The sequence below is a fragment of the Solanum verrucosum genome, unplaced genomic scaffold (genome assembly GCF_900185275.1).
Source record: "Solanum verrucosum unplaced genomic scaffold, falcon-dt-bn FXZP01000277.1, whole genome shotgun sequence".
Classification (NCBI taxonomy): Eukaryota; Viridiplantae; Streptophyta; class Magnoliopsida; order Solanales; family Solanaceae; genus Solanum; species Solanum verrucosum.
This window is the reverse complement of record NW_026019945.1, coordinates 1,936,829-1,951,678: the sequence shown is the minus strand read 5'-3', so window position 1 is coordinate 1,951,678 and position 14,850 is coordinate 1,936,829. Positions and strand designations below refer to the sequence as shown.

At 34.7% G+C, this 14,850-nt stretch overlaps 3 protein-coding genes across 3 annotated transcripts; 2 read left to right on the top strand and 1 right to left on the bottom strand.

Annotated features, from left to right (window-relative positions):
- Positions 1-19: 19 nt before the first annotated feature.
- On the top strand, positions 20-1,225 carry LOC125840987 (2S seed storage albumin protein-like). The gene is made up of 2 exons (XM_049519981.1): positions 20-180; positions 986-1,225. Exons 1-2 carry the CDS (start codon positions 20-22, stop codon positions 1,212-1,214), a joined length of 390 nt encoding a protein of 129 aa, XP_049375938.1. The 3' UTR covers positions 1,215-1,225.
- A 480-nt stretch (positions 1,226-1,705) lies between these two features.
- Positions 1,706-7,197, bottom strand: LOC125840949 (GTPase-activating protein GYP7-like). The gene is made up of 11 exons (XM_049519938.1): positions 6,805-7,197; positions 5,320-5,415; positions 5,060-5,163; positions 4,304-4,551; positions 3,703-3,825; positions 3,164-3,252; positions 2,674-2,779; positions 2,472-2,569; positions 2,133-2,393; positions 1,936-2,019; positions 1,706-1,775 (listed from the first exon to the last, which is right to left on the bottom strand). The coding sequence occupies exons 1-11, from the start codon at positions 6,892-6,894 to the stop codon at positions 1,755-1,757; spliced, it is 1,320 nt and encodes a 439-aa protein (XP_049375895.1). The 5' UTR covers positions 6,895-7,197; the 3' UTR covers positions 1,706-1,754.
- Positions 7,198-8,863: 1,666 nt separating this feature from the next.
- Positions 8,864-10,281, top strand: LOC125840280 (early nodulin-like protein 3). Its single transcript, XM_049519249.1, has 2 exons — positions 8,864-9,143; positions 9,643-10,281. Exons 1-2 carry the CDS (start codon positions 8,939-8,941, stop codon positions 10,101-10,103), a joined length of 666 nt encoding a protein of 221 aa, XP_049375206.1. The 5' UTR covers positions 8,864-8,938; the 3' UTR covers positions 10,104-10,281.
- Positions 10,282-14,850: the final 4,569 nt, after the last annotated feature.

Here is a 14,850-nt window from a genome sequence, read left to right as displayed (position 1 = left end):
GATTAATTATATTGTTGTCATGGGGAAGATTTCACTAGGTGCTGCTCTTCTGTTGTGTTTGTTGGCATTTGCAAATGCCAACAAGTTCTCCGTCACAGTTGCCGTGACGGAGGAGGATGATATCAAAAATCCACAAAGTTGCCAAGAGCAGATCCAGACGCATAGGCTCAACCACTGCAGGTTTTAAAAAAATTGTCAAATTAATAATACAGAGTATATATTACACACTATATAATCAGTCTGAGTACACTAATTGAAAAATAATACAATGTAACTAAAAAATTGAGACAGAAAATAACGTCTTAAAATAATCCCCGTCCCCTCTAGGACATGTGGTCAAAAAATTATTGTGTTCCACATTATTACTATATATTTAGAAAATCAAAGGTTTCTCTTTAAATCTGTTTTTTCATTTATCTTCTAAATATTCCACATTATTACTATATATTTAGAAAATCAAAGGTTTCTCTTTAAATCTGTTTTTTCATTTATCTTCTAAATATTTTAAATCCTCAATTATTGTACCTTCTACTACTAAATTTGTTTTATGTAGTTTCTATATTCTAATGGGAAAAAGGACAAATATACCCCTGAACTATCGTAAATGATATGCAGATATCCTCCGTCATATTGGTGCCCCTGCCATCCAAAAACTAGAGCGTATATGCCCTTCACTCTAACGGAAGACTAAATAGGGACACGTGGCGCAATCTTATTCATCGATCCGATGTCGTAGATGTCCCTTTGTATAAAGGGTATATATGCTCTAGTTTTTGGACGGCAGGGGCACCAATGTCCCTAAAGTATGAAGAAGGGTATCTGCATACCATTTACGATAGTTTAGAGGTATATTTGTCCTTTTTCCCTATTCTAATTGACATTGACATAATGACATTTAAATATTTTAACCATCATAGTACTCTGAATTTTAGTGTAACATATAGAGTGACGAATAAAACTCTACGTACGTCACTGAATATTGCAGGATGCTCCTTTCAAGAAAGGAGCTAAGCATGGTGACGAAAGACGACCATGAAATGCGCAACCAACAGGAACATCTCCAACAATGCTGCCAAGAATTGAGGAACATTGACACTAAATGCCGCTGTCCGGCACTTAAAACGATGGTGACGCGGGAGCCCGAGCTCATGTCACAGAGAACTCGGTCCCTCCCCCGCGCCTGCAACATCGAGCCTACTGAATGCTACTTCTAATCAGTACGTATAAAAGTTCATGAGTACTAAAACTAGCGCGTTTAGTATAATAATAATAAACACCATCGTGTGTAAAGCTTGTTTACCATCTGAGCAACCCCTCTTATCGTGTTTTGTCCATCTAGCTATAGCTAGTGTAAGCTTTATGTTGAATAAATGGTCGCTCATAAAGCTGTGTTTGGTACTAAGGAAATGTTTTCCAATATGAAACTACAAAAGAAAATGTGTTATGTTGTTACAACCTATTGAAGAGTGTCTTAGTATACAAAAATACTCCCAAATTGGAGGTGGTGGATGACAAATGGAAATTTACATTGGCTTCAACAAAATCAAGCCATAGTAATGTATTCGAAAACAGTAACTCTTCCTCAACATAGCCAAAAATATCTGAATTAATATCGGAAATCGCGATAGCATTCTTACCCTGTAGCAATACTGTTTCAACATTGAACAGAGGAAGTACCATCATAAGCTTCATTTTACATTAGCTACATGGCTTATTGAATTGCGTAGCGCGCCTGCTTTGGCTTTTGTGTTTTGTTACATGTTGGCATTGGCTGCCTGTTTTAAGCAATCATCGTTAGAAAGTGAAATTCACAACATATTTGAGTAGCAAGGATATCATTTTGATTTTCTAAAACGACAAGTATTATTGGAACGTGTTATTAGGATCGGAGAGAGTAGTACTTGTAATGTTGCACCTGAGGTAGATGTACATTACCTTTTTAAGATATTTCTTGTGAAGTTTCATTGCACTAGTGCAAGCCTTCTTCGCGTCCAGGTTCCCGGTCATGTCATTCAGTATCTGTTATAGTTCAAATATATTATTACAATAAGATTCGAAAGATTTTTCTTACTATTTGAGTTGGAACTTGGAGATCAAAATAATGTTTAACTTCATGTACTTTTGAAACCAACCTGAACAACGTCGTCTAGTCCTTTAGCTTCTGTAAGCAACTTTGTGCTCTTGTCTTTAAGGACACTGGCTACTAGGAAAACGGAAATTGGGAGGGGAGCTTCAGCACCTTTGCTTCGATTTTTCAGATTTTCTCTCTCAAACTTCCCACACTGGCGTGTCGATTTTGTTCTTCCTTTAGATCCTTCAGATTTTGCAGCAGCTAAGTCAGGGTCTTCATACATAAGAAACAAGTCGGGATCGTATTCCAAGGCCCACATCATCTGTTGCAAAAAGGCGATAACCGAGAAGTTCAAAATTTAGAGACTAAGAAAAGTGAGTATTCAGGAGAGAAATCCTACCTCCCAAAGATATAACGAATCAGCAAAAGAGAATTCTCGACGGAACAAAACCATGAGCATCCGGATAGCAAATAGGTAATCACCTCCACCTAATGTCTCTGTGAGACATGATCAGAATGATATTCATTTCACGAAGAAATAAGACGATAAATTGTTCCTTTACTGGACTCGATGTGTATAGATTAAAGGGGAAAGATCATACCTAAGTGGTGATGAAGTTTAGGATCAATAACTTGTGTTACTGAAGCTAGATTACTCAGCTGTGCCTCTACTCCGACAGACCTCTCGGTGCATCTGAAATTTCCTCTCTTTAAAATTTCACACAACGGTTGGTATTAGTCGCGAGAACTGCAAAAAGCATAATCCATACAGTAACACCAATAATAGAAGCTGCAAATCGAAAATATAGCTATTGAAGTACAACATTCTTCCTTGATAAGGAAAGGGAAATTCTTCTTCTATTTGATTCATGAGTATTTCCCTCCCTATCATGACTAATTTCCTAATCTTATAATATACTTCCCTTCAACTGGAAAGGGGGACGGAATTGTCCTAATCGTACAGTACAATACAATGCCGACAATATCTATTGCTGATCTAATAATGAGAAGATAAGGCATTTCAAAAATATGATTTACAACATTAGAATGATGAAACAGTTTGTATAAGAGTACAGAAATGTTAATATATACCAGTCTCCTCATTAGGCGTTCAAAGCACCAAAATGCATCGGCTTCATCATCAAGAAGAAGAATCATGGGAGAACAGAGATCGCTCATTCCTGCTCAGCATTGTCAAGAGCTTAATATTCAATAGAGAAACAGGATAAACAACTGCAGAAACAAAATAACATAAGGAGACTCTAATGCATTGACAAAGAAAATGGAAGGAATGCTGTTTCTTTTGTACCTTTGTTTTACCCTTTCTCTTTTGATTAGTTGGTAAGTCTTTTGATTCTATGCACTGATAACTCGATATAGATAATGCTAATGATATCACATACAAGTGCTATGGAAAAAGGTATCACCTTTTAAAAATAGTTTATCAACAAATATGTATGCATTTGACCGGATCAAAGAGAAGCTAAAAAAAAAATAAGGCAGTATGGTGAACAAAACTCCTGCTATGCACGATTTCCAAGGAAGGGCCGGACCATAATGGTCAGTTATCGGATCAAAGAGAAGCTATAATGTACACAATTTCATATCAAGAAGATAATATGACAACCCACCTTGACAATAATTGATATCTTTGTCAAACCAAGCATAAACAGACAGAATATCCCAAAGCTTGGATAGATTCTCCTGTTTCTCATAAAAGACAAGTGTCCTGTCGGTCCGAACAACATCGAGTCCTAGCATAAACACGTAAACCAGACTGAATGGTTACTAGATAAACAACCTGAAGAGAAAGAGTACCAACAAGTGATTTTGAAGAGTGCCGGATAAACATGTGGTACATCCAAAGTTAAATTACTACTCCCTCCATCCCAATTTATGTGAAAGTGTTTGACTAGGCATGGAGTTTAAGAGAAAAGGGTAGACTTTTGAAACTTGTCATTTCAAATAAGTCAGAGAAAATTTGTGGCTATAAATCATTTCATTAAAAGTAAAATAGGAAGATTGAAATGGTTGTTACTAAATATGGAACATGTCATTCTTTTCGGGAATGACTAGAATGGAAAGAGTGTCACATAAATTGCAATGGAGGGAGTACTTGATTTGCCCAACAGAAATATGTCGGTAGGTACTAGGTAAACACTTTTTAGAGAAAGAAAACATTACAACAAGTTGTTGTTTAGCAAGTACATGCAATCTATATAGATAACCAACCTATCTGGTGTAATGAGAGTTTCCACTGGATTATTCTTTTGTCATGCTCCTTTACCATTTCACATCCAGGATTACTGTTTTGTTGACCACCTGAATTTAATTCTTTTGCTGCTTGTGCCTCTTGGAGAGTAATAGGATCTACAATAGGGTCACCGTTTTCCGTAATTACAGGGGCAGTAATAAAACTACCACTTCCAATCATGGGAAACATCGTGCGGCATTCTTCTTTCAGTACAGCATACTGGACCCTGAGCGTACACAACAGAAATCCAGGTCAACAATAGGGTATGGAAATTGCTTATGGATCAGTGTTAGTTTATACTCAGGAATGGTAAAATTATCCTCATTTTACATGTGAAGATAATTTGAGCCAAATTATATCAATGAACGATGATCAACTAAGCCTCATTCCCAAACATTTCTCTTGCCATTAGTAGTGATGATGTAGCAATGTGTATTCTTATGATGAATAACAATCTCCTTGCTGTAATGAACTTGTCAAATTTGGTAACGTCTACGTACAGAGTTTAAACCATTTTGATGAGCTACTGGTTTTTTAATTCTGTCACCGATGATCCTATATGGAGCCGTTTTCAGCTGAAAACAATTTTCAGGTCACCTCCAACAGTATAAATAAAATACCATGCTACCCTACTGAAGTCAAGTGATGAACTGCAATTATCAAGTGTTGTAAAATGGAAAAATTCAAGTGCTATATATGTTTTCCAAACTTAGGCAATAAAGAAAGTAAATTACCTCCTCCGTTGTCGTATGTGCTCTCGTTCTTCAAATGTGCTCTTTGGATCATAACAACCCAATAAAAATTCCCAAACTTCACCTCTCATTGATGGATGAATCCCCTATTATGTCATAGAAATTTGATGGTTAGCAGACTTCTATGCTAATCATCTTTTCAGGAATTTATGTGTAATGGATATTCATTGAATCAGTACCACAAAAACTGAAAAGAGTATCGTAATCCTTCAAAAACTTTGACATCAATAAGTCAAACTTACCCCACGATAAACTCGACTCAGTGTTTTGCCAATATCAAGATAACCTTCTGATGTAAATGCAGCACGCCATTTCCTTGCACTTAAGGTTTTCCCAGCCTGAATAAGTAGATCAATAGATAATATATATCCGGCAACACAGATACAGGAGATATGGGATTTTTAGTAAGGAGTTCAACTTATTCAAGGGAAATGTAAGAACTACTTCTGAACGTTATTATAAGATTGATAACGTAGATAGTGTTTTTGAATTCTTATTTGTGATGGTAAACAGATAAATGAAAAATTCAATTCTTTTCACAATAAAAAGGCGCATCAGCCAAGGCATGCACACATCAGATGTGACACAAGTGAGGACTTGTATATACTCTACACTAGATTCCCATAGTTCAGACTTAAGATACAGCTCAAACTAGTTCACACCACATGTGCCACGTGCGTTATGGAACAAAGAGGGAGATATGTTCTGTGCTAATCATCATGCAGTTACTCATTAAATGTTGCACACCAGCCTCATGAGTTTAAAACCTGGAAATGTCATCCAATTGAATTTACTGATTTGCCAGGTTAAAGAGTGAGAAGAGTCTAAAGAGTAAAGATTATTTGTCCAGATTGAAGGAACAGGATAACATTTACTCCCTCCGTCCCAATTTAAGTGTCTTACTTCCCATTTTGGTTTGTCCCAAAAAGAGTGTCTCTTTCTATATTTAGCGAGATTTCCAATTTCAATATTCTACACGACAAGTTTAAAACCACAAGATTTAAAAGACTATACAAATCTTTAATTTAAGACCACAAAATTCAAAAGTCTCCCTTTTTTCTTAAACTGTGTGCCTAACCAAACTAAGACACTTAAATTGGGACGGAAAGTGTAGTTTAATCTGCAAGTACAACTTATGAAACATGTAAAAGGAAATTCAGGTGAACATCTACCTCCCCCAACTTAAAACCAGGTAATCTTGGACCAAGTTCCAGTCCCAACTACTAAAATTGGAATGCAAACCGAAAAAAGTTTCAAACAATAAGGCTTTGTGCCACTATCAAATTCTGAGGAGCAAACCGCAAGCAAAACATCTATGTTCTACTATGAAGTCTTTATTACTTCCAATAGATATTTGGTTCTACATTTTTGTTACCATGAGAGACATTGGCAGCCGCCGATCATTTGATTTGGCTGATGCTAATTGCAGTTGATGATCCCAATTTAGAACCCAAGTATAAGGTCTGACAGCTAAACATCTTCATCTCAATAAAACACATGATCTTTTCAATCATCTCAATACATCCCACAACATAAGACAATAGACTACCTCATTCATTCACATCACTAGTTTTCCCAGAAAAGCTTCTAACACACAACAACAACTACGCCTCAATCCCAAACAAGTTAGAATCCCAACTTCTTCATATAAGCTCATACCAAAAATCTATTCAAAAAACACAAATGTAATACAATACCCCTTACCATACAAAATTGAAAAAACTAACCTTGATTCTGAATCTTGTTTTGGGAACATTTGTACATTCAGGGCGAACCTGGTAGAAAGAATCAGCAGGAGCTCCAGGGTCCCTCCACATTCTTGAAAACTCCTCAAACCAAACAAAAAAAAAAACAATCTTTGAAGCCCAACGGCTGCAGCTCAGGAACCCAGATCAGATTTTCAACAAGAAAAACAAAAATGGGACAACCCCAGATCATAAAACTTGGTTTCCTAGCTACCCATTTGACAGAAATTCAAGAAACACACAAAAATCAACATAAAAAAGTGATCTTTTTCCTAATTTACATATACTTGACTAAACTTTTTTTTTCTTTTTTTGGGAAGTATGGTGTTTTACAGTTTTGAGTATTGGCGGTGACATTTTCACACTCTGAGCTAGCGAGGAAGACGTGGGATCCAGCGAGAAAAAAGTGGAAAATCAGAAGGCTGTTTGTTTATTGAGACATTTTTTGACGCGCTGACGGCGGCGCGTGTGTTGGAAATATTGATGTTTTTTTGCAGAAAATAATAGTGTCGTGGATTTGTTCATTTGGCTTGGTAAGTTTAGAAATGGTCAACCATATTTTTGGTCATAAATCATTAAGATTTTGTGTCAATTATTAAATTGACACATTAATAGTTGAGCTTAATAGATGTAATTTACTAATTTTAAAGTAATTATTACACGACTCGAGTGTGTTAGTTTTTTCTAATTGAGCTCAATTGAATAGAATTTCGATGAAAGTTTAATTTGTTGGTTTGTACAAATAGAATTTGTTATTTAACTCTTGTATATTGATAATTTCATAACAGACAAAGCACGATTTTAAGTGTAATTTTCATTTTATTGAATTTTAATCAAATTTCACTCACATCAAGATGGATCAAATCAAAATCCAGCCAATCCAAATGAGTTAAGAGTTGAGTTTCAAGTCGACTCAGTTTTATACCAAGCAATGTTTGAAAGGAAAAAATTTATGAATAGGCATTTTCAACTTTTGTAATCGAATTTCATGATAATAATTGTTCCTTAAAAGTACGATAAAAATGTGATTAGTAAACGTTATTTTTGTGATTGGAACTAGGGTTTGAAATAGTCCACCTCACATTTGGTCCAAAATCATTAGGACTTTTGGTCAACAATATGTAGCAGTCAACATTAGATATACAAGCTTAAGTTAATATTTTCCTTTTCGTTGTTGAAAATATTAGTTTCTCTATTTCACCTTCATGTTACTCTTAATACCAAACACAACCTTTTATCACAAAAATACTCCGTTTACCTATATACTCCACCTTCTTTTTCCACTTTTGTGTAAAAATTTATCATGTATGATAAAAGAGATTTGTGATTTTCGTAGATTCATCGTTAAAGATTGTATTGGAATAAATAAAGTTTCTTCATTTTTAATCAAAAATTTTAAATTTGAATTATGAATATGAAAAATCTTGCTAACGAGTGCTTTTTCCTTTAAATGGATTTTACACAGCATGAATTCGGATTAATCGAAACCTCAATACAAATAGACAGAAAAAAAAGGTAAAAAAATTCCTTCACTTCTAACTCGAATTTGAATCTTGAATATGAAAAACCTACTAATGAGTGTTTCCCTTTTAAATAGATTTTACACGGCATTAATTTAGATTAATCGAAACCTCAATGTGAATACTAGAATAAAAAATCGGATTTGAATTTGGGATATAAAAAAACTTGCATTCTCCTTTATATGGATTTTACATTGCATGAATCCAAATTAATCAGGGCCTCAATACGAATACCAACAGAAAAAACAAAGAAAAAGGAAAAGGATTCCTCAACTCAACACACAAGACTTGAAAAAATTCTTGATAATGTTGAAGAAAAGAATAATCCCAAAAATAAGTTTACTAAAAAGTACTCAAAAACAACAAGTTCCTCTCTTTGGCTTTATGCTTTGTCATAGTAGTTAAGAAATCTAAAGGTGAATAAGAATAACTAAAAGAAACAAAAGCTTCACTGCCACAGCTTGTAAAGTTCCATCCAAATTTGCACCTACAAATATCCCACATTTTCATTCTCCATTCTCATCAACCATATAGTTTTCTATTTCATCTAACATTAATTTTATTTTATTTTTTGTGTTCTTTATTTTATTTTTCCAATGGCTCAAATAACAAGTACAAGATCAAATAAAAAAGTTTTTTATGTTTTGGGCTTGGTCAATATTTTGATGTTGTTACAAAATGCCAATTGTTATGAGTTTAAAGTTGGAGGCTCTGGAGATTGGAGTGTCCCTATGGATGCAAATGCTAATAATTACAATCAATGGGCTGAGAGGAGTAGATTCCAAATTGGTGACACTTTATGTAAGTTTATATATTCATTTCAATTTTTGTCCTTTATATTAGTCCATCTATACTAACTCGAAAAAACAAACAGTAAATCTGATTAACTGTTTGTGAAAAGATCACATATTTGTTTAGGAAGTGCCTCTTATTATCGTCCTATTTTCAAAATTGATCTCTATGAGTCAGAGGCGAATCTAACACGGTCCTATGAATTCATTTTAATACATTACTTTTGGCTCAAACTATATATACATATAAAAAGAACTCTAAGAGGCAAATCCATGATTCATGATGGTTCAATCTTAAAGCTCTACCAGTATACTCACTATACTTGAAGTTCATGATTCATGACGATTCAATCTTTCATGTAAAAAAATATGGGGTTCAATTGAACTTATAATACTTATATGCTCTTATTCGTTCAGAAATCCACTAACTCTAGATCATGGTTTCACCTCACTCTAGACAATGTATAAGTTTAATTTGATTATGACTTCTGATACCTTTTTTTTGGCAGCTTTTCACTACTCTGCTGATAAAGACTCAGTGCTTCTTGTAAACAAGGCAGATTTTGACAATTGCAACACTGCTTCTCCTATTGAGAAGTATAGTGATGGACACAGTGTGGTTAAGTTTAACCACTCTGGTCCATACTACTTCATTAGTGGTGTTCATGACAACTGTGTCAAGAATGAAAAGTTGTACCTTGTGGTCATGGCTGATAGAAGTCGCCACAACCAAACAGCTTCTTCTCCCCCTCCTTCCCCATCAGTAGATGAAGTTCCTCCGTCTCCGGCCCCGTCTGGTGAGGAGGCACCATCACCACCATCTGACTCAGGTGAGACTAACCCAACTCCAGCTCCTTCTCAAGAATCATCACCTCCTTCTCCTCCGAAGAGTGGTGCTTCGTCGATCGTCATGTGCTTTGTTGGCCCTGCTGCAGCTTTAGCTGGATTATCTGTACTGTTGGGATTCTGATAAAGAGTTGATTGACTTGTTTGTATTTGTTTTGTTTTGATTGTTTTCATTTTTTGGGTTTTATGTTTCATGATTTTCCTGCTTTGTTCTCAGTGAATGTAGCTGAGAGTAAAAGGGTGTATTGATTTGTATTGGTTATTATGTGATGAAAAATAAATAAACTGAATGTATGCGTATAGACTCTGAATGTACAAAAATGAAAAGAGAAATACACTTGTGTGGATATAGAAGAGAAATACCGCGGGTCTTTCAGAAACAGATTCTCTACCTTCACGAGATAGGTAAGGTCTGCGTACACGAGCCAAGTTGACTAGTTCTTATTTTTGAGAAATCTGATGCTCATATTGATGAATGAACCCTACACCAAAAACAACATTCTACATATTTAACTAGGGATATCACCAGAACTCTTGATGCAAGAAACATGTTTTCACGAAGAGAATATCTAATATAGTATATTTTTAAAGCGTATAATTATAGTGCACAAACTAAATTTCTATCATCAGACTACGCTCCTCAAAAATTCTTTCCTAGCTCAACTTTTTTCACCATTCTCATTGTGTTGTGCAGAATCAGCAACCTGTACCAGCCAAAAAAGAACGATGTTAGCGGGGAATGAAGGTGTGAAACAATGGGAGAGGCAAGTAGGAGAGACTGACCACAAACATTGGTAAGAAAATGTGAACAGGACTTGGGATTTTCTGTAATCAAGACCTGATGGCAAAGGACAAGTAATAAGAATAAGAAACCAAAATAAGATGTATTAAGCTCTATCACATAATCATGAAATGTAGTGATGCAAAACCTGCATTGGTGATGGATCATAATGAAATTTCGCTACTGGTATATATATGAAGACTATGAGCCAAACTACTACGCGCTGTGTACGATCTGTTATCTCCTGTATTCAGTTAGTAAAAAAGAAACAGAAATAAGATGAAATAGACAGAATGCTTTTAATCCGAGTCCACAGAAATCATTGTGTTTCCTTAAGAAATTTAATCCCTCACTGTACCCAAGGTTACAAATTAATTTCTCCCAAGATAAAACGGATTAACCTGTTAGAGAAGTAGCGGTACCTCAAACTTCAATAACTTCAGCGAACGTAAGAACAACAACAATAGCACACACACTCAGTCGATCGACAATTTTGTTTATGTTAGAAAATATATGCAAAGAGAAAAAAAATTCAGTGTTTGAAAAAACGAAAAAAGACCTCTTGTTTATAGTCATTTGCAACAAGGAACGCGTCTGTTCAGACCCATTTTTTCCAGAAGGTTGTGTCTTTTGGGAAAAGTAACGACTTTTCGGAAGGAACAGGTCCATTCAAATCGTTATTACCGTTGCACGCGAATTTCAAATAAATTATGTTGCGCCAAATTAATTATGTTATTTAACTAACATTCTGAATTAATTTATAAGAGAAAAGATTAACAGGATTGATAGATTAGCAAGATTGATTAAATAAATTTTGTCCAAAAATATTATCAATCAAATCCGAGGCCGAGTGACGACGGCACGAGGGGCACCTTCTTCTTAACCTTTTAAGAACTAAAGGAAGTGTTTCCTAATATAAGGACAACAATTTTCTTTCTTCTACCAATATGGGAGAAATGACTTTTCATTTGCACTTTTGCAATGATTTTTCATTTTCCATCCAAAATTAGTTCCCCCACTTTTCCATTTTTCCTCTTCTTATTTTCCATTCAAACCTTGCTAAAACCCAACACGATCTTGTCATCACCTCTGTTTTCACCACTTGGTGATGGATCATAATGAAATTTCGCTTGCCATATATACAAATACATATGTATAATATACAATTATCTAATTGATAATATATATATAATTCACCTTTCTCCCACTTTTTGCCCTCTCTAGCTCGCCTCTCTCCGCTCTCTCCCGGTCTCGCTCGCCTCTCTCCTCTCTCTCCTGGTCTCACTCGCCTCTCTCCTCTCTATAACATGTAGGTACGAATTGTAATTATCAAACTATAGCTATGGAGAGTAATTAGGCAATTTTAAAGTGGCTTTCCCTATAACATGTAGGTACGAATTGTAATTATCAAACTATAGTTATGGAGAGTAATTAGACTATTTTTAAGTGGCTATATGTGAAAGTTACTTAATGAAAAAAATGAATTTCTTTTTATAAACTTTTTTTTCCTTTTTTTTTTATCAAACTTAATAAAAATTATGCTAAATTTCATATCACGGATTTAGAGATCTTGTCATCCATATCGTTCCCGGAGAACTTCCTATCACGGATTTAGAGTCTTACTAATTTTTCGTTCCTAGAGAACTTCATATCACTGACTTAGAGTCTTACTAATGTTCCGTGTGGCACTTGACAACTTACTCACGAATAAGCTCAAGTAAGCCCGCTTTGTATTACTTGGAAGAAAGCTTTACACTTGAGAGATGCCTTGTTTCAAATGAATGACACATTTATTTATACTACAACTTAAGGACTAAAGTGTAATTTAAAATTACTTTACAAGTCCCTAAACTATTTACATTTTGGTTCCTCTATAAAAAATTCTACATAATCTAAGGACATTCTATTGTCTTCTTGAAATATTTAAGGGCTTCTAGAATTCTAAATAAACCTCTCCACAACTCTATTCGGATGCAAAATTTGACTTGTGAAGTGGAAATGAACTATTTACATACAATATGTGTTTGTCAGTTGATTCACTTTGACAAGATATCTTCGAATCCAACAAAGATATCATAATCGCTAAATCCAAATGAAACTCCTCTTCTGCGTTTTCAACTCCTCCAGATTCTTGATTTCCACTCGCTTTTTGTTCAGAATCATCATCATTCAGGGGCGTACCCACATGGACCATTTCGGGTGCTCGAGCACCCATTAACCTCGTATCGATTATATATACTTATATAGAAATTAAGACAGTATCGTATAAAATAAAAGGTGAGCACCCAATAAACAAATGGTTTAGTTGGTGTGGTGGTTGATTTCGGGTCCTCAAGGTTGTAATATTGCTCTCTGTCCAGGTTCGATTCCCACCGAGAGCTAGCTTTTTATTTCAACTTTTTTTCTCCCTGTTCTTTTTTTCCTTTCATAAACTACCTTTTTTGCTAACTCTTTTTTTAAAACAAATTCTTATACAAGATTCCTTTTTCTTTTTTCAAAATAATTCATATTCTAGGTTTTTTTATTAATTTTTTTCCCTCTATCATATTCAAATATAATTGTCTTTCTTTTGACAAGTATTAAATTTGTACATTTATATTTTATGATTGATAACTTAAAAAGTAATCATGATCTTCAAATCTTGAATCGGTCACTGCTCATGTCTATTTATGCAACTTAGTCTCCCTGAAATATAAACAGTCGTGATCTTCTATGTCTATTAACTCTTTCTTCCTCATCAATCTAATTAGGAAAAATGAAAAGGGAAGGAGAAAGATAATTTGTTCTAGCGCGTTCATTTCAGTTCTCCAATTCAAAAGGAAAAAAATTCTCCCTCTCGTTGGTTTGCTTTTTTGGTAATTACGATGGTCTGTTCCTTTTTTCTTGAATCAATCCGATTGACTATTGCATTGAATTGATAAAAAAAATCCACCCTTGTTGAGGAATTTTAGCTCAAAATTACGCTCTTTGATTGATATAAGTTTATGTTAAAAATAGTGAGCACCCATAGTCGTAAAATCCTGGATCCGCCACTGTCATCATTGACTCCCAATACAACATTCACTCCCTCTTCTCTTTCACTTTGTTGAACAATTTCTCCTAATGGATTCTTTTTCCTCTTTTCTTCTTAGAATTCATTCCATCTGCATACTGATGCTTCATACGACTCCTTACTTTTTCTAAATGATTCTTGCCAGGCTTTACAAAGGTTCGCCCAACTGACTCAGGATATGGTACAGAAACCGACTACCACTCCATTTGCTACGTATTAAAAAGAATTCATTTGAATATATACGAATGTATATGCTTGATTAGTTTTTTTTTGTGTGTGTACTCAAAGTCGTAATAAATCAAATCACCAGCACTTTCTCTTAACTTTTCTTTTCATTTTTTTAGTTCCTTAATCCTAGCTCATATTTGAGTTGGAAAATACTAATGAGATTAGTTGACCTACTTAGATATATATAAATGAACAACAAAATTGAAATAATCAAAAGGATTACGCGTAAATAAACCAACAAGTATTACATGAACATCAATTAAGTAAATTAAAATCTTGCAGATGTTAATAACACGTTTAATCTATTTGTAAAGTGTAAAAGCTACAACATTAAGACTAATTTTACCACAAATTCATATATTTTGGTGGGTTGGGCCTTTGTTACACCTAGGGGCTTGGGCCAACAAACAAGTCCATTTTAGAAGAACCAGCCTTACTACAACTTTCAAAGGGTGTTCTGCAAGAATCGCCCCGAATAGGATTGGTCTCGAACTTTTGGCCTCACTTAAAAAGTAGTCCATTAAGTTTTAGTAATGGGCCTAAATTAGTCTTACCTATGACGTAGGAGTTCAGAACATCTCAACAAGTCGGAGATAGTGAACCTATTCAATTGACAACAAGTTTTGTCTCACATGCAAATTTTTTAAGTGAACCTATTCGCTTGAAACAATTCATGAGGCTAAAAATTCATGGTATGAACATTTGATCAGTCAGCATGACATGCGTGAGAAACATGAATAAAAATGAGTGTTTTGGAATGCAATCAATGACAACTTGGCCTAAGAGTCAAGTTATAACAACCTTAAACGT

What these genes read in the sequence shown, in the direction of transcription:
- LOC125840280 (XM_049519249.1), top strand. Translation starts at nt 8,939, where the DNA reads ATGGCTCAAATAACAAGTACAAGATCAAATAAAAAAGTTTTTTATGTT. An exon ending in CCAAATTGGTGACACTTTAT is followed by an intron (nt 9,144 to 9,642) that starts GTAAGTTTATAT and finishes TTTTTTTGGCAG; the next exon opens with CTTTTCACTACTCTGCTGAT.
- LOC125840949 (XM_049519938.1), bottom strand. Translation starts at nt 6,894, where the DNA reads ATGTGGAGGGACCCTGGAGCTCCTGCTGATTCTTTCTACCAGGTTCGC. An exon ending in AACGCCTAATGAGGAGACTG is followed by an intron (nt 2,780 to 3,163) that starts GTATATATTAAC and finishes GAAATTTTAAAG; the next exon opens with AGAGGAAATTTCAGATGCAC. An exon ending in GACTAGACGACGTTGTTCAG is followed by an intron (nt 2,020 to 2,132) that starts GTTGGTTTCAAA and finishes GAACTATAACAG; the next exon opens with ATACTGAATGACATGACCGG.
- LOC125840987 (XM_049519981.1), top strand. Translation starts at nt 20, where the DNA reads ATGGGGAAGATTTCACTAGGTGCTGCTCTTCTGTTGTGTTTGTTGGCA. An exon ending in CATAGGCTCAACCACTGCAG is followed by an intron (nt 181 to 985) that starts GTTTTAAAAAAA and finishes TGAATATTGCAG; the next exon opens with GATGCTCCTTTCAAGAAAGG.